We start from the raw sequence: 26,513 nt of genomic DNA on the forward strand, positions 1-26,513 counted from the left end.
TTTTGACTAATACTTGCTAATATGGAATTATCAATCCCTGGGTCTTCTTGCTGAGAGATCAAATCACTGTTAGGCAAATTGACTTCTTTCAATTGCTGGTGGGATAGAGCGTTCGGGTTGTGGCTCAGTGGTAGCCTTGCTCGGTGGGTTAAGGATCCCGCATTTCGGTGACCTGTGGTGTAGGTCGAAGACGCTGCTCAGATCTGGCGTTGCTGTGGCTGTAGGTCAGCTGCTACAGCTCGGATTTGACCCCTAACCTGGGAACTTCCATATGCTCCTGGTGTGGGCCTAAATATACCCCCTCAAAAAATTGCTGGTGAGAGAAATCCAACGAATTGGTTTCTGCACATAAGTATATCCTCAAGTTTTCAGATAATTTGCTTGCATGCTATCAGGTTGCCGGTCGTGACTAGAGAATGTTTTTCTTTTCTTTTTATCTTTTCCTTCTTCCATCTTCTTTCTTCTTTTCTTTTACTTTAGGTGCCTAACTTGGCCGGCAACAAAGCCTCCCCAAAAGGGGAGGAACAATTCTAGTCCAGCTTGGTTGATATGATCCACTTGAGAGTCACCTCTGGCATGCATGTTGGAAGTCATCTAACCAGGGGTCGGGTGTGATCAGACAGTGAGGTCTGATCTGACATCCCGTTTTTTATTGAGTCTCAGGGCCTCTTCGCGTGATCTATCCCCAAGAGTTAGTTTGGGCTTCCTTGCAGCATGGTGGCCTCAAAGCAACTGTACGGCTTTCCATCCCTGAAGCTTCAGGAGGAGATATTTCAAGAGAACAAAGTGGAAGCTCAGGCTCCCACTGCAGCATACTCAGCGCCGAGCTCCCGGCCGCCGCCAGAGGGCGCGCTCCGGGCTCCGGCACCGGCCGACCCCGCGGCAGGGTTCCGGCGCTCCGAACGCCGACGTGCGGCTGCGCCGCAGGGAGGCAGCCGGGCCGGGGGCGAGGGGCGGGAGGCCTCGGCGGGGACACCCAGCCGTGCCTGGCGGGCCGCGGAGCCGCGGCCGGAGGGGGCGCTGCGGCGCCAGGCGCGCGAGGGGCGGAGGAAGTGCCGTCTTCGCTGACCAGCGCGGGGCCGCCTCCGCCTCTGCGCCGCGCGGGGCCGCGATGTCGTCCCGGCCCGGGCGCGACGACGCCGGGAACAGGGGCGCGCGGCGGCCGCGGGAGCCCCAGGAGCAGGAGCTGCAGCGGCGCCGAGAGCAGAAGCGGCGGCGGCAGGACGCGCAGCAGCTGCAGCAGCTCAAGCACCTGGAGTCCTTGTGAGTCCCCGTTCGTCACGCCCGCGCCCGACTTCTGCGAGGAATGGGGTTGGGGCCTGAGGGTCGCGAGGCGCTCGGAGACCCAGGAGTGGGCATATGGGCCCGTCGGACCCCAGCGAGCCGGACGCCGGTTAAGGCCCGGGCGGCGGGCCCCTCGACGTCCAGCGGCCCCTCCACGGGGGAAAGAGGAGGAGGCTCCACCCCGAGGCCGGCCCCCGGCTCGCGGCGGCGGCGGCGGCGGCGGCGGCAGGCGGGCGTTTCCCCGGCAGGAGGCGACGGTTTTATTACTGGTTCGGCGATATCGGTGTGGTCGGGGACGCTGGTAGGCGCTGGGGCCGGATTGGGGACGGACCGCCGAGAAGTGGGGCTGAGCGCTTTGCTGCTCCCCTGTTTCTCAGTTCCAGGGGCTCGCAGTGAATTGGAGAAAATCCTCGTTCTTTTCATCTTTGGCTGTTCTTAAGGGAGGAGAGGAGTTCCTGCTGTGGCGCAGCGGGTTAACGACCAGCCTTCCCTCGGTGGAGGCGTGGGCTGGATCCCTGGCCTGGCGCAGTGGGTTACGGATCTGGCCTGGCTGCAGCTGCGGCATAAGGCGCAGCTCCGGCTCAAGATTTGATCCCTGGCCTGGGAACGTCCCTGTGCTTCCGGGGTGCGGCTGAGAAACAAAAAAAAATCAATAGTAATAGAGAAGAAAGCCCCATCCCATAACATTAGTGAAGTGAGGAGGGAAGAATAAGCAGTGGGTGAGGGCTTGGTCCCTAAATATTCTGGAGGAGCTGTCAGGTGGAAGAGCACGGATAGGTTCTCTCAGGTCTTCAGGATTTTTTGTTGTTGTTGTTGTTACAGGAATTGAGGGTGGGAGCTACAGAGAGGCCAGTTCTGGCTCAAGAAGAAGAATTAGGACCAGGTCATGTATTCTTGCTGGTCAGCGTGGCCTGACTTAGGAGGCTGATCATATATTCTTGCTGGTTAGCCTGGCTGCTTGGGCTGGAGGAGAATCCAGATAATCACTGAGAGGAGGGTGGCTTGTAAAGGAGATTTAACATCAGCTGGAAGCTTGGATTAATGACCCTTTCAGTTTCCTGTGATTCTGTCATTCCATAATTAGCTTTAGAGGAGTTCCCATCGTGGCTCAGTGGTTAACGAATCCGGCTAGGAACCATGAGGTTGCGGGTTTGATCCCAGGCCTCGATCAGCGGGTTAAGGATCCGTAGTTGCCGTGAGCAGTGGTGTAGGTCGCAGACGCGGCTGGGATCTGGCGTTGCTGTGGCTCTGGCAAAGGCTGGCAGCTGCAGCTCCAATTAGACCCCTAGCCTGGGAACCTCCATATGCCGTGGGTGCGGCCCTATAAAATACAAAAAGATTTAAAAAAAAAAACCAAACATAATTAGCTTTAGAAATCTAAGTTTGGTGTACACTAAGTATTTGATTTATTTCTGTTGCAGGCACATCTCCTACCTTCTCTTGGTTGCTGAGACAATCATGTAAGAAAAGGTTCTCAAAGGGTTAATCTGTCTCATTAACCTCTTGTGAGTTTGACAAAGAGCATTGATTCCTTGGAGCCTGGCCTGCTTCTTTCCTTGTGGCTCTTGAGCTGAATTTCACCTCCTAGGTAGTGGTTGTGGATACAGGTGCTGCATTGCTGGCTTCCACAGTCCCTTCAAGGCATCCTGGGCTCAGGCAGGGCTTAGCCCAGATCAGCCCTCAGTATCTTTAACTATAGGATGCCAGGTGGTGGTTAATCCTATTTATTTAATTCTTTTTTGCTTTTTAGGGTCACAGGGCATATGGACCCACACCCAGGCTAGGGGTCGAATCCGGGCTACAGCTGCTGGCCTACGTCACAGCCATAGCAAAACCTGATCCAAGCCGCGTCTGCAACCCACACCACAGCTCAGGGCAACTCCTTAACCCACTGAGGGAGGCCAGGGGCTGAACACAACCTCACAACCTCACGGTTCCTAGTCGGATTCGTTTCCGTTACACCACAACGGGAACTCCTGATCCTATATACTTTTTTTGTAGCTCAAAGAACTTTCTTACAGACCAGAAGAAGAAGATAACATTTTGTAGCTAAGAAAATGGAAGCTCACTGGTTAACCCCGGATCTGTTACCCAGCCAAACTAAGCCGAATTCAGGTGTCTGATTCTTAGACCAGTGGGATTTTTCCAGTTTCATAGGTTTAAAAATGGCTAGGCCATAGGCTTGTTTGCTTTTTTTAGTCCAGAGGGTTGGATTTTTTTTTAATAATTTTTAATTAAGTTTAATTCATACCAGAGTAGTATTTGTATATAATTTAAAAACTCAAGTAGTACTAAAAATGCTACAGAAATTAGAGGTGGTCTGCCCAGCCCCTCACTCCCTCCCATAATTCTCTGCACAACCCTTGACCCTATTCCCTCCTAACAAGGTCAAGTATTCCTTAGTGTTTGCTTATTGGATGTAATTGCACATCTCTAAATTATATGTTTATACTGCTTTCCTTGATTCAACAATTTCAGACATTATCTGTTAACTTCTCATCGTGGTAAAGATTTCTCTTACCTGCCTTTCTTGTTTCCCACCTTCCAATATAGTTCCATTATAATAACTTTCCTAATCAACGTTAGTATTGACGTTGTTATAACTACACAGTGTTGTTTACTTTTGAGCCAAACACTGTTTTATGATATTTTTTGCATTCGAGTACAACTATTATCTTTTGAGTAGATAACGAGATGCTCAGTTTTTCACTTGCTTCGTTTTCTATTATCCACTGCTATTTTTTCCCCCAAAACCTCCACAATTGAAAGTACTTTCCTACATGTTTACATGTCAGCTAATTAACCACTTTATTTTCATTTAGAATCTTCCATCTGTTATCCTCCCATAATCACTCATTGCTTTCTAAACCTGGGACTTCCTTCATCAGTCTCCTGTCTTGAATCCCATTTCAGGATCGCATCTGTTCCTCTTTCTGCCTTTACTCCCATATTTTGCTGAGGCACATTCTATGTAACTTCTATGAAAGAGTGCTTTGGAAGTAAATTTTTTGACACCTTGCATATCTGAAAATGTCTTTATTCTGTCCTCAATAGATAATTTGGTGAGGTATAGAAATATAGGTCACAAATTATTTTCGCTCAATTGTGATGGTGGCATACCTAGTTTCCAAAATTGCCAAGCAATCTGCTGTCACTTTTGATTCCCATTCTTTTTTTTTTTTTTTAGCTATTTCTTGGGCCGCTCCCACGGCATATGGAGGTTCCCAGGCTAAGGGTCGAATTGGAGCTGTAGCCACCGGCCTACGCCAGAGCCACAGCAACACGGGATCCGAGCCGCGTCTGCAACCTACACCACAGCTCACGGCAACGCCGGATCGTTAACCCACTGAGCAAGGGCAGGGACCGAACCCGCAACCTCATGGTTCCTCGTCGGACTCGTTAACCACTGCGCCAAGACGGGAACTCCCGATTCACATTCTTTTACAAGTTACCTGATCAGCTTTACCCTGCTTTAAACCTGCAGAAACTTTAAGGAAAGTTTCAATAGAGTCTTTTTGAAATGAGTATATTAAATAAGTTTGTGTTTTAATTTCTTTTCCTCCACTTTTTTCTTTCTGTTGGATTTCTGTTGATCCTGTGATTACCTTTTCTTGCTAATTGTCTATCTCTTTGACTTTTCAATCAACTTTGAGGAAGACTTATCTTCCATTTCTTCTGCTGCACATATTTTAAAAATTCTGTTACCGTATTTCTCATTTCAAGAGCTTTTTCCCACTCTGAGAATTCTTTTTCCTTTGCGTCCTTTCTTGTTTCTTAGAGGATACTTGTTTTTTGTTTTGATTTGTTTTTTTCCACTCCCTCCATTGTCTCTGTATTTGCCTTTTCTTTTTATCTGTCTTCCATTTAGAGTTTTCCTCCCCTAATGTCTGGATATCTGGGTCTCTACTCATATTTAAGAGTGAGGCAGTATAACACCCTTTGACACAGGTCTGTGTAGGAGAGAGAGAAAGAGAGGGAGGAGGTGCCTATTTATTGACCAGAGAGCTTCGCTGTAGGGAGGTCAGGTTGTGGGATGCCTTTTTTCTATTGGGAGACTCTCGAATTTCCAGTAGGTGGAATTTTTTTTTTTTTTTTAGGACTCCTTAGTTTCTCTAGAGAAGAACTTTCAGTCAAGGGATCTCTGCCTGGGTGCTAGCATTCTGAGTGGGCTGGGAGGGAGAGGGCTGAGTGTGCCAAGTTCAAACAGAGAATTTCACTCAACGCTTATTTATTTTTATTTTTATTTTTAATTTTTTGGCCACCCCTTTGGCATATGGAGTTTCTAGGCCAGGGATCAGATCTAGCTATACTTGCGACCTGCTCCACAGCTGCAGCAGCACCAGATCCTTTAACCCATTGTGCTGGACAGGGATCGAATATGTGTCCCAAGGGAACAGAGACGCTGCTGATCCCCTTGTGCCACAGGGAACTTTTCAACTCTTGTTTTCAACCTGCACTCATTATCATCCTCAGTTTTGCTCAGAGGGAACTAAATCTGCAGTCTCCTTCAAGGATTGGGCAGGCAGGTTCCTGGCTCTAGGGAAGGAGGAGAAAACTGGTGGCTTCAGCCCCTCCAGGTCCACACTCCCCAGCCCTAACTTCTGCAGACTAAATTCCTACACATACAGAAGTCAGTTGTTTCTTCCTTTCACTTTTCCAGAGAAATCTTTCCCTGATGTCTCTGCTCAAAGTTTCCTTGTAGCTTTCTATCTTTTACATTTTTTTACTGTTGTTAAAAAACACACACACAGGAGTTCCCGTCGTGGCACAGTGGTTAATGAATCCGACGAGGAACCATGAGGTTGCGGGTTTGGTCCCTGCCCTTGTTCAGTGGGTTAACGATCCGGTGTTGCCGGGAGCTGTGGTGTAGTTTGCAGACGCGGCTCGGATCCCGTGTTGCTGTGGCTCTGGCGTAGGCTGGTGGCTATGGCTCCGATTCAACCCCTAGCCTGGGAACCTCCATATGCCACAGGGGCGGCCCAAGAAATAGCAAAAAGACCAAAAAAAAAAACCACACACACACACACAAAACAGAGCATACTGGTCTATCACATTAAATGGCAAGCCCTACAGTTTTTTTAATAAATTGAATTCAAATTCTTGCTCCCTGATAGGCTCTCTTTACCCTCCACTGCCTGTTTCCTTTCACTTTACTGCTCTTCTCCTTGACCAGACCTGCCAGGCCCCCACCCGTGCCCCAGCCCGTGTTCCAGCTCTGCCACTCAGGTGCTTCTGGGCTACCAGAAGGCATACCAAAATGGACATCCTAAGTATATATGGCAGTTTTATCTCACTTTCCAGTCCCATAGGTGCCAGTTGCACAAACAATTGGTATTCTAATGGAGGACGTTTACATGAAAGACGCTTCTAAAAGAAATCCCGCCCCGGGACTCAAAATCACAGAGTAGGAGTTCCCACTGTGGCACAACACGATCACTGGCACCAGGGCACAGGTTCCATCCCGGCCAGGCACAGTGGGTTAAAATGATCTGGTGTTGCCGTAGCCGTGGCATCACTTGCAACTGTGGCTTAGATCTGATCCCTGGCCCAGGAACTCCATATGCCACAAGGCGACCCGAAAAAATAATCACAAAGAGTAATTTGAAATACTTAACTAAATAAAGATTTCTTGCCCCCTACACAATTGGGAAGAAATTCCTTTTTACATTACTTTAGTCTTCTTACTATATAGAATTAAGTTATTACAATCGGAGTAATTTAACATTTAGGAAAAACTATCAACCACTGTCCTTTATACTTATGAAAGTGGTTGTAAACTGGACTTTTTTAGGGAGTGCCATTGCTAATAATAGATTTCACAATGTGTACTCTCTTCACACTCCTTTTCATCTTGGCATCAACAGTTACATATTTTTCAGTAATTTGGATTTCAATTTGATTGGCCATATGTTGTTGTTTGTACAGCTCTTATGGTCCAAAGGATGTATTATTGGATTAGTGGATTTATAGATTGTACTACCAATCTCCCTTTGGTTTCTATGCATAAGGCTTAGCATTAATGTACCTACTGGGGAGTTCCCATTGTGGCGCAGTGGAAACGAATCTGACTAGGAAACATGAGGTTGAATGTTCGATCCCTGGCCTTGCTCAGTGGGTTAAGGATCCAGCTTTGCCGTGGGCTGTGGTGTAGGTCACAGACGTGGCTTGGATCTGGCATTGCTGGGGCTCTGGCGTAGGCCAGTGGCTACAGCTCCAATTAGACCCCTACCCCGGGAACCTCCATATGCCTTGGGTGCAGCCCTAGAAAAGACCCCTCCCCCCAAAGAAATGTACCTACTGAATGGCTGCAGATGAATTGTTATCATTTACCCAATTTTTGGGGACTTCCATTGTTCTTTCTAATTATGGCTATGTCATGTCACTGCTTTGTGTTAGGAAAAAAAAAACAAACCTTTTTTTTGGCCATGTCCTCGGCATGCCTAAGTTCCAGGGCCAGGGATCAAACCTGAGCCACAGCAGTGACAGCAGTGATTCCTTAACCACTAGGCCACCAAGGAACTGGAGGGAAATATTTTAAACATTCACTTTGGAAAAGCACCATGCCACACCTAAGAAGCTAAACTATGCCCAGTTATTTCCTGTGTGATACTCGTGGGGCAGATCCTCCTGTCCACTTCAGAAAGCTCGGGGTTAGCAATTTGTGTGTGGCATTTGTCACGTGTCACCTGACAGGGTTTCTTCTACCTCTGTTGAGTCCAGATCTCGGCCTTTGTGATGCTCGTGCTCAGTTTTGAAGGGCCTCAGCTTGTCTTCAGCAGAAGGGGCAGATGATCATGAAAGGCGTTGGGGAGTGCTTCTCACGTGTGTGCTGTGAAGCATCTATCTGGGAGGAACTCGAGGCTCTGGAAGGTTAAGTGACCTGCCCTAACGGCAGTGAGAATGACGCAGAACTCAGGCCAGAAGATTTTATCTCTGAAGCCCACGAACTTTGTCCTCTGCCTGGCTTCACCTTTACAGGTTTTATTTTTATTCTTATATGCAGCTAGGAATATCGTTATGCCCTTAGTTTTTTGCCTTCTGGTACATAACACCATGCCTGGCACTATAATTGTTGATTGGTTACTTCTACCTAAGGGTCAGGTTTTTTGTTTTCTGTTTTTTGTTTTTTTTCCCTTTTTTGGCTGTACCCTCGGCATATGGAAGTTCCCAGACCAGGGATTGAATCCGAACTGCATCTGTGACCTATGCCATAGCTGTGGCAATGCCAGATTCTTAATACACTGCGCCTGGCCAGGGATTGAACCCACAGCACCGCAGAGTTGAGCCAGATCAATAACCCACTGTGCCATAGCAGGAACTCCAGGTTTAGTTTTTCCTATTGTTCTCGCTATTTTTTTGTAGGAGGAAAATGTCAAATTGATTACGGTTAGGGATTTTATTCCTGAAACCATTACAGAAATAACATTGACTTTTAAAACAAAATGTTAGCCTATGTAATTTTATAGCAAACTCCTTAAAGCACATTTGGGGCTCCATTTTTCTTTCTTAGGCCTAGTTACCTTCAGTTTTTCTTTCAGAAATATGTTAACCTCGGTTTACACCAACATAGCTGTAATGAAGATAATACTGATTTTATTTTTCTTTTGTAATTAGAAAAAAGCATGTTAGTAAGTTAATACATGTACATATAAGTGCAAATAGAATGAATAATAAAAGTCTTTCCAACTTATGATCCTTAGTTTCCCTTCCTAGAAGCAAGCCAGTGTTTAGATATCCTTCCAGAGACAGTCTGTGTATATAGTAAAGGTATGTACATACATGACCATATATCCACACCTTTTCCTATACACACAAGTATGCACACCAAATGTACTGTTTTGCTCTCTACCCCCCCCTTTTTTTAATTTAAATTTAAATTTATGGACATTGTCTTATATCAATATCTAATTCACTATTTTAACTTTTTTTTCTTGTCGTAAAAGTAATACATTTTCATTATTGAAAACTTGGAAAATTCATCGTTCTGGCTCTCATCTGGGTGCAGCAGTGATGAAGCTCCCACATTTCTAAGTTTCTGGAGTCAGGACACAATTTTAAGCCAGCTACAGTGCCCAGATGTCCTCAGTTACATATTTCTTATAGAGTCGTTGAAGAGCCTGGCACATTCCGTGTCTTATTTTTGTTTTTGTTCCCTTAAACATTCTTGATTAAAGCCAAACACCCACACTTGTATCTAATAGCCAGTAGTGTGTCAGTACTTAAAAATGAACATGAGCATTTGCTGCTTTTCTAGATTTGGCACCCAGAAGCCTCTTCTAAAGTTCTGGCAGAGGGCTGCAAAGTGGAACTGAGTTGGGAGCACAGACAGGACTTGTATCCTCAGGGCCCTGGGGTCGAGAGCTCTGTTGGTGGAAGGGCAAGTGTGTTCCCACAGTCAGTCCTCTGCCGCTCCAGCAGCACTTCTTTACTGAGGGCCGCCTGGCCTCCAGGCACCGAGCAGGAGGCCTGCATCCCTGAGTCCAGCGAGGTCAGTGGGGTATAGAGGGCGGTCAGAGAGCTGAGGAGCAGGCGGCAGCCAGCCCGGCAGCCCACACTGCTGGCAGCACAGGCCTGTGGGGAGGCTCCTGAATCAGGAGCTGCAGGGCACACGGGAGGGGGAGCCTCTGGGACAGAGCACCGTCAGCTCCCTCCCCTGCACCAGGCCCTGACCTCTGGCTTTGCTGCCCCAACCCGGCCCCCTCCACAGGCCCCATCCTCGTTAGAACAGGTCACTCACACCCCTGACCCCCACGTGCCTCTCAGTGGAAGGAAGTTGTAAGTCATGGTAGGTAAGTCACCCAACAACCGTAATGACAGTTTGGAACCATATTTAGCTCATGGTCTTCTTACCTTACATTTTCCCTGCAACCTCTTGCTTTTTCATCTTCCAAAAATAAAATCGCTGTGCCAAGACACCAAGTCAGTTATTTCAGTGGATTTAGGTTCTGCACCCCAGCAGGATGCGGTACAGCATCAGTTTATATATATAGGATCTCTGACTGCTGGGCATATTTTACTAACTATTTTAGTTATAATGTACTTTGAAATTTTTACTAAAAAAAAAGTCTTTCTTTTGGCCTGCAGTTGCTTTTGCTGATTGAAATGTGTTCTGTTCCTGTGAGCATAGTTGATGACCTGTGTATTTTTTTTCCTTTTCAGTTATGAAAAACCTCCTCCTGGGCTTATCAAGGTCAGTGTGAAGTTGGTGCTTTTGCTTTTTCTCTGACACATTTCACTCACACCTCAGACTCAAAACAGTTGCGTACTGTTTGAACCTCCTTTTAGGATAGTTCTGTTTCTTCCCTGCCAATGCCAGTCAGTTCATACACTTGGTCACAGTCTGTGCCTTTGCAGACATTTAATCAGCCTGTGTCCGTCCCCTGACAAACCACTGCAGGCTCGCTTGTGTTCCTCAGCCGTTGCTCCCCTCTTTCTTTCTGACCTGTGACTGCATCTTCTCAAAGCTTGGCTGCCCCCGAGTCCCTCTCTCACCTACTGGGTGCTGGTTCCTTGAATAGCAGCAGCTCTGAGAACAGTGGGCCCCAAGAAGCGCCCCTGGTCCAGCCTCCCCTTGTGCAGGAGCCCCGCCCCCAGTGCCCTCGCCCAGTGTCAGTGTCAGTGGGACTGAGACTAGAGCACTGGAGGCCAAAGTACCTTTTCTCTTTGATAATTTTCAATTAAAAAAGACTTTGGAGTTCCTGTTGTGGCTCAGCGATTAGCAAACCCGACTGGCATCCATAAGGACACAGGTTCAAACCCTGGCCTCGCTCGGTGCGCTAAGGATCCCAAGTTGCCGTGAGCTGTGGTGTAGGTCACAGATGCGGCTCGGATCCTGCGTTGCTGTGGTCGGATTCGTTTTCACTGCACCACAACGAGAACTCCTAATAAACTGTTTTAATCTACATGTTATTTTTATTGTTTCAGGAAACCTTACTTCTTTTTTTTTTTTTTTTGCTATTTCTTGGGCCGCTCCCCCGGCATATGGAGGTTCCCAGGCTAGGGGTTGAATCGGAGCTGTAGCCACCGGCCTACGCCAGAGCCACAGCAACACAGGATCCGAACCGCGTCTGCAACCTACACCACAGCTCACGGCAACGCTGGATCGTTAACCCACTGAGCAAGGGCAGGGACCGAACCCGCAACCTCATGGTTCCCAGTCGGATTCGTTAACCACTGCACCACGACGGGAACTCCAAGGAAACCTTACTTCTTTCATTCTATATTCTGCCTCATTCCACAGAGCTTTTTTTTTTTTTTTTTTTAATCTTTTTGTCTTTTTAGGGCCACTCCCATGGCATATGGAGGTTCCCAGGCTAGGGGTCTAATCAGAGCTGTAGCTGCCAGCCTACACCATAGCCACAGCCACGCTGGATCCCTGTCCCGCTCGCTGAGTGAGGCCAGGGATCGAACCCGAAACCTAGTCAGATTCGTTTCCGCTGTGCCATGATGGGAACTCCCCACAAAGCTTTTAAGTTAGCAAGAACTTTTCGTGATCTTAGAATCTAATTTTTATGGTCTAGAATAGGAATTTCAAGCTCACAGATCAGTCCTATGTAAACGTAACCTTTCTCTAAGAACTGCTCCTTTTCCTTTTTTTTTTTTTTTGTTGTTGTTGTTGTTGTTGTGCCTGCAGCATGCAAAAGTTCCCAGGAACAGCTCTTCTAGATTAGTTAATTCTGTTTTTTCTGTCAGTCGTAATTTGTCTTTCTAGTTCTTCATAGAGTAACTTATGGCAACCTGGGGTTTCCAGCCCATGAGAAAGCCAGGCAGTGCTGTGTCCTCTAACTGGTGGGAGAGAATTCCGGTGCTTTTTTGCCATAGAGCTTACACACTATTTCCTTTTCCAGGAAGATGAGGCTAAGCCAGAAGACTGTATACCAGATGTCCCAGGCAATGAACATGCCAGGGAATTTCTGGCCCACGCACCAACCAAAGGGCTTTGGATGCCACTGGGGAAAGAAGTCAAAGTCATGCAGTGTGAGTGTGGACAAATTTCAAGCAACACCCCTTAACACACACACGATACAGAACACTGTTTACAAATGAGTTCACTTCTTTTACTTAACTTGTTCTCACCGCAGCACTGTTAAAGTAAAGGCATGACCCTGTTCTGTAGATGAGGAAGCCGCCTTGCATATGTCAGTAAGTGTCCGAGGTAAGAGGCAGAGCGGTGCTGCCTGGGAGAAGATGCTTCGGTGATATTCCTGTAACAGACAGGATACTCCCTGTAGAAATGCCACGGGGGACAAGGGGTGCGTTGGAGGGCCGTCCCTTTGGGTCCTGACTCAGTCATCGTCATTGGTGGTGGGAAGGTTTTATCCAGGTGCCCTGAGAGGAGCTCCAGGCCACAGAGGGTGGGTCTGGAACAGGTAGAGCTCTGCGCACACCCTCCACTGCACCAGAGCAGCAGCACCTCCATGCCACATGAGGTGGCATTTGAGGAAGGGGTGCTGCTGCCTTTAAGGACATTTGTTTGTACAGAGTTTCTTCTCGCACACATTTAATATAGCAGTTCCCAGTCTCTCTGCCTCCATTCACGTGCCCTGTCTCCATTATCCTAGTTTCCAGCAGTTAGCCTTATTTGGGGTGTCAGGGAGTATATGAAGACATGTCATGGATTTGGGGGTCCATCTTGAAGACTGGCTACCTAGCTACTCTTGCTCATCAGTGGGAGATAAAAAGTTGATTGGAAGCTCTAAGTGTGTGAGTAGGGCATGCTGAGTTTCACTGGATGGTGATCTTTCTAGTCTAGTCAGTTGGCAACCTGTGAGGTTAGTACCTGTAGGTTTTTCTGGAGATGGGTTATATTTTTCTAGAGAAGAAAGCCTCTCCGTGGAAGATGAAGGCCCTATTGCTAGTCCCGTGGGATCTGATTGGAATGGGAAGGCTGAAAGTCTTGCCATCTGCTTTATATTCATTCGCATAATCCGTTTACTGGGCCCCCTGCCTTCGCATGTGTCCGATGTCCTTTTGCCAGAGAGCCTGTGCTTTACCTTTTCCAGACAGTAAACTTCCTTCTGTCATGGCTAGTAGGAGTTGCCCTGGGACTTTTCTTTTGTCTTTTTAGGGCCACACCCCTGGCATATGATGTTCCCAGGCTAGGGGTTGAATCGGAGCTATAGCCACTGGCCTGTGCCACAGCCACAGCAACCCCAGATCCGAGCCATATCTGTGACCTGCACCACGGCTCACAGTACCACCAGTTCCTTGAATTAATGAGGCCAGGGATCAAACCCGCATCCTCATGGTTACTAGTCAGATTTGTTTCTGCTGAGGCACGACGGGAACTCCTGTCCTTGGACTTTTAACCAATCCTCCTTATTTTAGCTCCTCCTTTACCTTTACTTTCAGAGGTATCTGATGCTGCCAGCTCCTGAGCTCTTTGGAAGTTCTGCAGATAGAAATTGAGTTGATCCTTAGTTCTTACCTCTGATACTTTAGAATTCAATTTCCTATATTCTTTTTTTTTTCTTTTTTTAGGGCTGCACCTGCAGCATATGGAAGTTCCCAGGCTAGTGGTCGAATCGGAGCTGTAGCCGCAGCCTATACCACAGCCACAGCAATGCCAGATCCAAGCCACCTCTGCCACCTGTGCTGCACCTCACAGCAATGCTGAATACTTAACCCACAGAGTGGAGCCAGGGATCGAACCCACATCCTCATGGATACTGATCAGGTTTGTTACCACTGAGCCACAACTGGAATGAATTCAATTTTCTGGTATCTGCTCTTTATTTAATGTTTATCTGCATTGTGACATTTAACAGTTTTTTTGAATTTGATTTTTTTTTTTGCCACACCTGTGGCATGTTTGATCCCAGGCCAGGGATCAAACCTGAGCCACAGCAGTGACATTGCTGGATCCTTTACCACTAGGCCACCGGGAAACTCCCTGCATTTAATTCATATGACTTTTCCCTGTCCTTTTGGGTTTGTGGCCTTTTGAAAAATGTTTTATTGTGCTTAATTTATATATAATGAAATTCACCCATTTTAAGCATACAATACAGTGATTTTTTTTTAGTAACTACTGGGTGTGTGCAACCATTGCCATGAATAAGTTTTAGAAAATTTTATCCCCCCATTAGGATCCCTCATAACTATTTCCAGTTAATCCCTGTTTCTAGCCCCAGACAACCATTAACCTACTGTCATTATCACATTGGCTTTTTTGAATATATCATATAAATAGATTCATAGAATTTGTGGTCTCTTGTTTCTGACTTCTTTTTTAATATATTTTTTGGCCACACCAATATATATTTTGTGGCATGTTGAAGTTTCCAAGGCAGGGATCAAACCCACACCATAGCAGCAACCCAAGCCACTGCAGTGACAATGCCAGATCATTCAGCTGCTACACCACAGGACTCCTAAGCATGATTTTTTCTTTTTTTTTTTGTCTTTTTGCCATTTCTTGGGCCGCTCCCGTGGCATATGGAGGTTCCCAGGCTAGAGGTCGAATTGGAGCTATAACCACCGGCCAGAGCCACAGCAACGTGGGATCCGAGCCTGTCTTCGACCTACACCACAGCTCACAGCAACGCCAGATCCTTAACCCACTGCACAAGGCCAGGGATCAAACCCGCAACTTCATGGTTCCTAGTCGGATTCGTTAACCCCCGAGCCACAACGGGAACTCCTAAGCATTATATTTTTGAGGTTCATCTATAGCATAGCACATGCCAGTAGTTCAGTATTATTTCCTCCTTCTGCTTACCTTTGGTTTAAGTGCTCTTCATTTTCTAGATTTTTCAGCTGAATTTTAGATGTTGATTTGAGATCTTTATTCTTTCTCATATCAGCATTTAAACCTATATATTTTCCTCTAAAGACCGTTTTCTCTGCATCTCATATGTTATGGTTAATTTTCGTTCAGATCAAAATACTTTATAATTTCCCTTGAAATTTCTTCTTTGATCCATGGATTGTTTGAAAATGTTTTGTTTAATTACTACATATTTGTGGATTCCCTGGGTGTCCTACTACTGTTGCTTTCCAGTTTGTCTTCTTTGTGGTAGGAGAACTTACCTTGTATGATTTGGATCCTTTTAAGTTCATTAACTCTTTTTTTTGTTTTCTATTTATAACATGGAGTTCTTGGGCCAGGGATCAGATCCAAGCCACAGTTGTGACCTAAGCCACAGCGGCGTCAATGCCAGATCCTTAACCTACTGTGCCAGACCAGGAATCGAACCTGCATCCCAGCACTCCCAAGACACCGCCGATCCTGGTGCTCTTTTGGGGTGGTTGAGTGTTCTGTAGGTTTCTGTGAGGTCTAGTTAGTTTGTAGTGTTGTTGCAGTCTTCTGTTTTGTTGTTGATCTTCTCTCTACTTGTTTTATCCTTGTGGAATATCAAAGTCTCTAATTATTATTGTTGTGTTGTCTAGTTATCCCTTCAACTCTGTCAACTTTTGTTTAATCTATTTGGGGCTCGGTTGTTAAATGCATATATATTTATAAATATGTTACATTTTCTTGATGGATCGAGCCTTTTATCATTATAAAATGTCCATTTTTTTTCTCTTATAACAATTTTTGTCTTAGAGTCTCCCCTGATTTTAGTATAGCTGCTCCAGCTCTCTCTCTTTCAGCTTCTATTTGGGTTGCTCTTTCTCTAGATTGTTTACCTTGAACTTTAGATCATTGATTTGAGAGCTCTGTTCTTTTCTGACATTGACATCTTTCATCCTCTTATTTTCAATTTAATTTTGTCTTTGAATCTAAAGTTTGTCTCTTGTACTGGGAAAATATTTTCTTATCCATTCTGTCAATACCTGCTTTTTGATTTTCCATTCAGATTAATACTAATATAATTTCAATAGAATACAGAAACTTTGTTGCTATATAGCTCCATTCTCTCCCCCTCCTTTGGGTCATATTGTCATACAAATTTCTTTTTTATGTAAGTCCATTATCACTGTTTTATAATTATTTCTCGAGGTAGTTTTGCTTGTGTTTTTTTTTTTAGGACTATATTCACAGCATATGGAGGTTCCCAGGCTAGGGGTCCAATCAGAGCTGTAGCTGCCGGCCTACGCCAGAGCCACGGCAATGCCAGATCTGAGCTGCATCTGCAACCTAGACCACAGCTCACGGCAACGCCTCGAGGTAGTTTTAAATGAGATAGGGTAATAAAAGAATTACCAAAAAGTGTATTTATACTGTTTTTTTTAATGGCCACAGCCATGGCATATGGAAGTTCCTGGGCCAGGGAGTGATGTGAGCCACAGCTATGACCTACACCATGGCTGCAGCAACACTGGATCCTTTAACCCACTGCACTGGGCTAGGGTTCAAACCCATGTGCCTCGGCAGGGTCCCGAGTTGATGCAATCAGATTCTTAACCTACTGTGTCACAGCAGGAACTCCTACACTGTCTTTTGTAATAACCTATGTTACTACCTTTACTGGAGCTCTGTACTTCATATGGATTTGAGTAACTGCCTAGTATACTTTATCATATCAGCTTTATTATTTTTTTGTAGAGCAAGTACATTAGCAGTACATTTTCAGATTTTGCTTATCTTTAACTGTCTTAATTTCTCCCTTATTTCTGAAGGGTAATTTTTTTTTTCAGGGCCACACCTGAGGTATATGGAAGTTCCCAGGCTAGGGGTCAAATCGGAGCTGCAGCTCCCAGCCTAGGTCACAGCCGCAGCAACACCAGATCTGAGCCATGTCTGCAACCTACACCGAAGCTCATGGCAACACCAGATCCTTAACCCAGTGAGCCGGGCCAGGGATCAAACCCGTAACCTTATAGATGCTAAGCTACAACAGCAACTCCCCTGAAAGATAATTTTCTTGGCCTTGGAATTCTTGTTTAATAGTGTTTTTTTTGTTTTGTTTTCTTTTAGGGCCACACCCGTGGCATACAGAGGTTCCCAAGCTAGGGGTCCAGTCAGAGCTATTGCCGATGGCCTACGCCACAGCAACATGGGATCTGAGCCACATCTGCGACCTACACCACAGTTCACGGCAGCACCGGATCCCTAACCCACTGAGCAAGGCCAGGGATCCAGCCCGAATCCTCATGCATGCTAGTAGGGTTCGTTAACCACCGAGCCATGACAGGAACTCCAAAAACTTCCCAAATTTGATGAAAAATAATCTATAAGTCCACAAAGCTCAAGGAACTCCAAGTAAGATGAATTCAAAGAAACCCATCATAGGGAAAAAACTTAAAAAGCCAAAGATAACAAAATTTTAAAAGTAATGAAAGAAAAACAACTCATCACATGTAAGCAATCCTCAATAAGATTAACAAGGGAGTTCCCATCGTGGCTCAGCAGTAAGAATCCAAGTAGTATCCATGAGGATGTAGGTTCCATCCCTGGCCTCAGTCAGTGGGTTAAGGATTAGGCATTACTGTGAGCTGTGGTATAGGCAAGCAGCTACAGCTCCACTTTAACCCCTAGCCTGGGACCTTCCATATGCCCTAAAAAGACCAAATGATAATAATAGTAATAATGAGTAACAGATTATCTCTCATCTCAAATGATGGAGACCAAAAGGCAGTAGAATGATATATTCCAACTGCTAGAAGAAAAACTATTGAAGTTCCCATCATGGCACAGCGGAAATGAATCCGACTAGGAACCGTGAGGTTGTGGGTTCAACAAAAAAGAGGGGGAAAAAAATTGAGGAAATTTTTGGTCATTTCTTCAAACATTCTAGCACTCCTTTCTTTATGTGTGTGCTGTGAAACCTGATGGTATCCCACAGATCTCTGAGGCTCTGCCAATTTTCTTCATTCTTTTTTCCTTCTGTTCCTCAGACTGAACAATCTCAATTGTTATCTGTCTTCAGGTTTGGCTTATTCTTTGTTCTGCCATCTCACACCTGCTGTTAAGACCTTCTAGTTAATTTTTTAGTTAGATTATTGTACTTCTTAATTGCAGACTTTTTAATTTGTGTAATTTGCATCTTTTTATTATCTATTTTTATGACATTTTCATACTTTAATTTTTTAGATGTAATTTCCTTTAGTTCTTTGAACTTATGATAGCTTAAATTCTTTGTCCAGTAAGTCCAGTGTCTAGACTTGCTGTTTCTTTGAGTGTTTTGCGAAAACTGCACATTTTAGATAATACAAGGTGGTCTGAAAGTCAGATTCTCCCTTCTACTTAGGGTTTGTTATTGTTCCTTTTTGTATTTGTAGTGACTTTCCTGGACTGATTCTGTAAGTCTGTATTCCCTGTAGTGTATGGTTACTGAAGTCTCTCCTCAGCTTGGTATAATATGACAGAGGTTTCCTTTAAATGCATCGATCTAAGAACCTTCTGCTCTTGCCAAGAGGTTATATGAGTGTGTTGCGACGTGCCTTAAATGCTCGCATGGTTTGGTGTACATATCTGCCTTAGCCTTTAGTGCTTGCTTGTGCAGAGCCTTACAAGGAGCCAGAAGTCAGAAAATAAGGCCTTCACTGTGCATGTACACAGCCTTACACGTGTGTGTAGTCTTCTAGCTTCCCAAGATTATGTCAGAATTTTTGAGAGCCCTCTGTGGACATCTCTTTACCTAGATGTTTCTTTTAAACTTTTGGCTAGGCTTTTGTTTACCTAGTGATATCACAGCCATAATAAGCTGTGATGTTAAACAGTCACAGGAGATTATTTCTGACAAACAGCCTAGGAATAGGGCTTTTCTGTAGAGCATACTACATGACTAGTCAAATAGCAACAATACCCTGCTAATGTGACTCTGTGTTCTGGGGTTAGGGCTTTTTGAGGTGCTCAAAATTTAGTCTTCCCTCTTCAGTAGTGTGGCATTGGTGCTTTTCACAGCTGTCATGATTACAGGGCTGCTTGGTTTTTTCTTACTTGTTTTATAGGAAATTCCCAGGCCAGGAACTGAATTGAGCCGCAGTGGTGACCTGTGCCACAGCTGCAGCAATGCCAGATCCTTTAACCCACTGCGCCAGGTCAGAGATCGAACACGCACCTCAGCAGTGGCCTGAACCGCTGCATTTGGACTCCTAATACCACATCGGGAACTCCCCAGGCTGCTAGTTTTTAAGACTATTATGGAAGTAGGGAAGAGGGTTGGGAGTAGATCCAGTTAAAATGCCAGAAATCTTGCTGTTCTTACCAAGGCTCACTAGGTTTTCTTGAATTAATGCTCCTTAGATTGTGAAGTAAATGCTCCTTAGATTGTTAAAGTAAGCCATTGGTTACTTTACAAGGTTTCAAGTAAGTTGATTGGGAAAAATTTGTAGCTATTTCCACTGCTTTTATGGAGGTTGTCGCTAGGCCATTCTTGAGTCTTCCTGGATTATACCTGATAAAAAAAAATGCTTTTCCTTGTCATTTTTATGAAATCTCAGGAAAGAAATGAAAGGAGATAAATGTGTTTAGTCTGCCATCTTTACCCAGAAATTTGCAGCTTTTTTTTTTTTTTTTTTAAGTTTGAAAACCACCGCTCTCTTTGATGAAGTGGTTAGTTACACTTCACTTAGTATTTTTACAGTTATTTGAATTGATTTGTTTTTTTTTTTTAAGTTTGAAAACCACCGCTCTCTTTGATGAAGTGGTTAATTACACTTCACTTAGTATTTTTACAGTTATTTGAATTGATTTGGAAAAATGAAAGTTTTGGGTTGGGACCATATCCAGTTTTACCAAGAAGTAAATGAAGCTTAAGTTTCAGGCCCCTCACTTGTGCCTTTCAACATCCTACAGGAACCATAATGATATATTGATATGGTCATATGATTTGTAAAATTTGCCAAGATTTGATTTTTTGGTTTCCTAAAGAACTCCCTACCCATACCATCACCAGATAATTTATTTTTTTAATTCAGTGAGTTTCATTATATTTATAGTTGTACAACCATCATCACAACCTAATTTTAGAACATTTCTATCCCAGTCCCCCAGTCCATCCCTCTCCCACAACCTGTCCCCTTTGGTAATGATAAGTTTTTCGAAGTCTGCATCTCCAAATAATTTAAACTCCTCAGACACCATAAAACTTGGGCTTATCCTAGATAAGATGTATGTATTCATACTTTCACTGATATGTTATCTAGAAAAGTGGTTCTCAAACTTTAATAAGTCTGCAAATCACCAAGAATTCCTTCGAAATTCACGTACGTGTCAGTGTTTCTGAGGTAGGCCTGTTACTGCACATTTCTAACAATCTCCCGTATGTTGTTAATTTTGCTGGTCCGTGGACCATATGTTCAATAGTAAGAATCACTTCTCCTTTAAAGAGAGTTTTTCCTTTCCTTTAAAGATGCTGGCTTGAAGGAGTGTAATCCTTCTTTCCTGAACTTTAAATGGCAGGACAGAGAAAGACAGGGACAGCTCAGAGGCAGTCAACAGAGAACCCCCCAAACTTTTTTTCCCAGTAGTTTTCCTGAGATCAGGCTCTCAAAATTAAGTTCCCATACAACCATTTTGTTTTTCACTTTCAGTACAGTAGTCAATAAATTACATGAGCTGTTCAACACTGTTATAAAATAAGCTTTGTGTTAGATGATTTTACCCAATTGTAGGCTAATGTAGGTATTGTGGGCACATTTGGGGTAGGCTAAGCTAAGCTGTGATGTTCAGTAAGTTAGGTGTATTAAGTGCATTTTCAACTCTGATGGTTTTATTAGGAGGTAACCCCATCATAGGTCAAGGAAGATCTGTAATGTCCTTTTTTTAGGTTCTTAACATGGTTCATCCACTGATTGCATTTGCTTTTAGATTTGGAGTTTAATAAAGAAAAACACTAATATGATCTACGGATTCTTTATCGTCATTAAAGGAAACTTATTTTACAGAAATATTTCCTCTTTGTTTTCAGGTTGGCGCTGTAAACGGTACGGTCATCGAACTGGCGACAAAGAATGCCCTTTTTTTATCAAAGGCAACCAAAAGTTAGAACAGTTCAGAGTAGTAAGTACAGCTCCACCATATCAATTTACTTTTTTTTTATGCACTCAAAAATGTTTATTAGTAATTTAGTTTAGAACACAATAATAGCACAAACAGTACAGTTGAGAGTCAAAGCTATTTTCATCCAACTTAACAAGCTCAGCACCTATTTTCCTTGGTTATCAAAAAGCATGTCAGAGTTCCCATCGTGGCACAGCGGAAACAAATCCGACTAGGAACCATGAGGTTGCGGGTTCAATCCCTGGCTTCGCTCAGTGGGTTAAGGATCTGGCATTGCCTTGAGCTGTGGTGTAGGTCGCAGATGCAGCTCAGATCTGGCATTGCTGTGGCTGTGGCATAGGCCGGAGGCTACAGCTCTAATTAGACCCCTAGCCTGGGAACCTCCATATGCTGCAGGTACGGCCCTAAAAAGAGAAAAGACCAAAAAAAAAAGCATGTCAAGAGTTCCCTCGTGGCTCAGCAGATTAAGGATCCTACATTGTCATTGCTGTGGCTCTGGTTACAGCTATGGTGCGGGTTTGATCCATGGCCCAGGAACTTCTGCATGCTGTGGGTGTGGCAGAAAACAAAGAAACATGTCATAGGAACGTAAACTTTTCGCAGTGTAAGAACTTTTAAAATATGAAATATGGAGTTCCCTTCGTGGCTTAGCAGTTAACGAACCTGACTAGTATCCATGAGGACACAGGTTCAATTCCTGGCCTTGCTCAGTAGGTTAAGGATCTGGCAATGGTGTGAGCTGTGGTGTATGTTGCAGACGTGGCTCAGATGTGATGCTATGGCTGTGGTGTAAGCCAGCAGCTACAGCCTGGGAACCTCCATATGCCCGAGAGCAAGGCCAGGGATTGAAGCTGCTTCCTCACGGATACTAGTCAGGTTCATTACTACTGATCCACATCGGAACTCCTGGATGTAATGTTTGCCAAGTGCAGTGAAGCGAAGTGCAGTAAAATAGGATATGCCTGTACATTCATGTGACAGATTAGTTCTCTAACAAAAAATTAACTTCTTAATAAGTGTTATTTACTTATACCTTGGAAATAGTGATAGTTTTTCTGAAGCAGACATTATTATTTATTCAATCACTTTTTTAAACTTAAATAAAAATCATGTTTCATAACTCGAATCAGTGTTTTAGTTAGTTTTCCAGGCTTTACCTAAAGATTATGTGTCTTTAAATTGTAAGATAGAAGTATATAAATTATATCTGCTCTTTATATGACAGTGACATAATCTCTCATTTCCTCACTTTATTTTCACAGAGTCACCTCCCAGAGGTGTTAATTCACCATTCAGTAACTGCTTCTGTCAAGTGAACTATGCAGCTCTTTGGATGTACAGAAGTTATCACCATATATCAAACTGGGGTCATATATCATTCTCCAGTTTTTAAGACATTTAAAATCTGTTTTCATTGTAGTAATCCTAAATAACTTACTTTGGATCAATCATTCCACTTCTAGGTGGAGTAACAAATTTACAGATACTTTACAGATACGTTAGAACATAGTTTAGTGATAAATCTCAAAAAGCTTATACATATTTGACTCAGAAATCCCACTTCTAAGGATTTCACTTAAGGATATAAGAGAACATTAATATATACACAATTGTTTATATATATATAAGGATAGTTTTCATAATTACAGGATTTTTGTTGTTGTTGTTGTTTTTGTTTTTTTTTTTAATCTTTTTGTCCATGACTGCAGCACACAGAAGTTTCTGGGTCAGGAATCAAATTCGCACCACAGCAATGACCCAAGCCACAGCAGTGACAACGCGAGGTCCTTAACCTGCTGCGCCACCTAGGAACTCCTAATTGTTTATATGATTAGAAAAATAGAAACTAAAGAAAAATGGGAAACAACTTAATAGTCCATCATATCAACATAAATTACTGTAACAAATTATCCGTTAGGAATTGTGTTGTAGGAGTATGTATAATATCATGGGAAAATGTTCATGAGAACTTATGTGAAAAGTAGAAGAGTTATATATATTCTATGATGATAATTTTTCATAAATGAATAATAATTGAAAAAGAGAGATCGGAGTTCCTGTTGTGGCTCAGCAGAAACTGATCTGACTAGCATCCATGAGGACGCAGGTTCCATCCCTGGCCTCGCTCAGTGGGTTAAGGACTTGGGTGTTGCTGTGAGCTGTGGTGTAAGTCACAAACACAGCTCAGATCTGGTGTTGATGTGGCTGTGGTGTAGGGTGGCAGCTGTAGCTCTGATTCGACCCCTAGCCTGGGAACCTCCATATGCCACAGGTACAGCCCTAAAAAGACCAAAACAAAAAGAAAAAGAGATCAAATGTTAATATTTCTATTACCTCTGGGTAGTAAAGTAACAGATTTTTTAAAATTTAAAAAATTTTCTGATAATATCTAAAAGTTTCCAAGAGTTCCTACTGTGACGTAACAGATTAAGAATCCAGCATCGTCTTTATAGCAACACATGTTCAGTCCCCAGCCCAGCACAGTGGGTTAAAGGATCTGGCATTGCCATGGCTGTGGCATAAATAGCAGCTGTGGTTCGGGTTCAGTTCCTGGCCCTAGGAACTTCCATGTGCCACAGGCATGGCCAAAAAAATAAATAAAATTTCTGTAATCGCTTATTCTCTTTTATTTATTTATTTATTTATTTATTTATTTATTTATTTATTTATTTTGGTCTTTTTGCCATTTCTTGGGCCGCTCCTGCGGCATATGGAGGTTCCCAGACTAGGGGTCCAATTGGAGCTGTAGCTGCCAGCCTACACCAGAGCCACAGCAACGTGGGATCTGAGCCGTGTCTGCAAACTACACCACAGCTCACGGCAATGCCGGATCATTAACCCGCTGAGCGAGGGCAGGGATGGAACCCACAACCTCATGGTCTAGTCGGATTCGTTAACCACTGCACCACAACGGGAACTCCCTCTCTTTTATTTTTTTAAATTAAATTTTTTTTTTTTTTTTTTTTTGCTTTTTAGGGCCGCACCTGCAGCATATGGAAGTTCCCACACTAGGGGTCGAATCGGAACTACAGCTGCTGGCCTACATCATGGCCGCAGCAATACAAGATCTGCATCTGTGACCTACACCACAGCTTATGGCAACACCGGATCCTTAACTATGAGCAGGGCCAAGGATCAAACCCACATCCTCATGGATCCTAGTCGGGTTCATTATTCTTTTTTAAAATGAGATAATTCACAAACCATAACTTTTCATATACATGAATTCTTATTTTTAAGTAACCCAAATCATTTAAAATTATACTTCCAGTATATTTCCAGACATGGTTTGGGTTACTTACATAGTTTTGTGTACAGGTAACTATTTCATTCTTATATATAGTTTTGTAATTCACTTGTTTTTTCTTAATACTATTTCTTAGTCATCCTCTCCACATAGAACAAAGTGAACTGCCTCAGTATTTCTTCCTTGAATAGTTTTTCATGATTCTGCCATGGTTTACTTCCTTGAAAAGGATATTTAAGTTACCCTCTGTTTTTCTAATTGGAAAATTCTTTTCTGAGCTTTAGTGAGTTTGCAGTGCTGATGCCCCTTAAGTAGGATTAGAACATGTTGAACAACCAAACTGGAAAAGAGTAACTGGCTGCTAGTAATATAGGGAATTAATGTTTAATTAGCTACAGGCCATGGAGCCTAACCCAATCATAATCTTTTCTCACCCTAAGGCACATGAAGATCCCATGTATGACATCATACGAGAGAATAAAAGACATGAAAAGGATATAAGGTGAGGTTGTCCTGATGATAACAATATGCTCTTAAAGTCTGAAATTATATACATTTGGAAACAACCATGCCAATATTAGAGAAATGGTTTAATACATATGGTACTTTAATTGTGAAATGCGTGGAAGATGGGACTAATCCCTGAAAAGGCCAGTGTGTGGGGAATGAGCAGTCCAGCCTGTTTTACTTGGGTTAACTTAAAGCAGTGGGCTTAGCCTAGCCCGCTCATGCCACTGATAGTTGATGTTGGCAGCCCACATGGTGGTATCTAGTTCTGCTATATGATTTTTTTTTATGGCTGCATCCACCACATATGAAAGTTCCTGGGCTAAGGACTGAATCCAAGCCACAGTTGTGGCAATGCCAGATCCTTTAACCTACTGCACTGAGCCAGGGAACAAACCCACAGCTCTGCAACGACCTGAGCCACCGCAGTCAGACTCCTAACCCACTGTACTACAGCAGAAACTCCTCTGCTGTATGATTGATTCGCTTTCATATGTTTATCTTCTGCAGTGTCTTTAAGGATCTGTACTGTTGTACGCATAAATAAAGATAGGGTGAAAAAACGAGGTTTTTTCCTTTCCTCAAATTAGTGATATTGAATTAAAATTGCTAGGGGGTAGATTACCTCGAATGAATTTGAGCAGTGGGAAAATGATTTAGGAAAGTATGCATCTGTTATAATAGTAAAGACTATAGAAACATGCAGAAATATTTAGGACCGTGAAAATAATACAAAATAGCTGTTATACTGGTTATGCTCATGTAAAATAGGTGTGGATATAGAAAAGTATGGGGGAAACACACAAAAATAAAAATAAATACTGTCTTTAATAAGGAGATTATTTTTGACATTTTTCACCCTCACTACTGTCCTTATATTTTTATTTAAATTTTTTTTAAGTTGAATGTGGTTCTTTGGTCAATCTTCTGTGTTTAGGATACAACAGTTAAAACAGTTACTGGAGGATTCAACCTCAGACGAAGATGGGAGCAGCTCCAGTTCCTCAGAATGTAAAGAGAAACACAAGAAAAAGAAGAAGAAAGAGAAGCATAAGAAAAAGAAGAAGGAAAAGAAAAAGAAGAAAAAACGAAAGCACAAGTCTTCCAAGTCAAACGAGAGTTCAGACTCAGAATGACAAGGAGTTGACTGACTTGGTCGGCATTCTCTTCTGCAAAATCGAACACTGTGGCCAAAGATGCGAGGACTGCGGAGTCCGAGAGGAACAGGAGGGACACCAAGAGAGGAAGAGCGCTGGTGGCACCGGTGCGGATTCTCAGCCACCTTCCAGGAGAGCTGTGAGCCACAGGAGATGGAGCGTGTCTTGCCGGGCGCTGGCTCTGGAGAGCGGCTGGTGCCGGGCTGGAAAGCTCTTCTCATCGTCCTCCTCCCTGCTGATCACTGTGGTCTGTGATTTCTTAGAAATGCCTCTGGCGGGGTGGCCAGACCAAGGGACTCCCCGAGGAAGCTCCTCCAGGTGCTGCGCTGCTTCCACCCTCCACGGTGGGCACTCAATGCCCTTAGATTTCAGGCTTGACTTTCCTCTGTTGTTGAGGATAATAAAAGCTCATTATTTATTTTTTAAA

At 43.8% G+C, this 26,513-nt stretch overlaps 1 protein-coding gene across 1 annotated transcript; it reads left to right on the top strand.

Annotated features, from left to right (window-relative positions):
- Nucleotides 1–1,085: 1,085 nt before the first annotated feature.
- On the top strand, nt 1,086–26,513 carry LOC125117542 (retinitis pigmentosa 9 protein). Its single transcript, XM_047763479.1, has 6 exons — nt 1,086–1,263; nt 10,444–10,474; nt 12,132–12,261; nt 21,084–21,175; nt 24,863–24,924; nt 25,867–26,513. The coding sequence occupies exons 1-6, from the start codon at nt 1,112–1,114 to the stop codon at nt 26,063–26,065; spliced, it is 666 nt and encodes a 221-aa protein (XP_047619435.1). The 5' UTR covers nt 1,086–1,111; the 3' UTR covers nt 26,066–26,513.

This window comes from Phacochoerus africanus, chromosome 16 (genome assembly GCF_016906955.1).
Source record: "Phacochoerus africanus isolate WHEZ1 chromosome 16, ROS_Pafr_v1, whole genome shotgun sequence".
NCBI classification, from domain to species: Eukaryota; Metazoa; Chordata; class Mammalia; order Artiodactyla; family Suidae; genus Phacochoerus; species Phacochoerus africanus.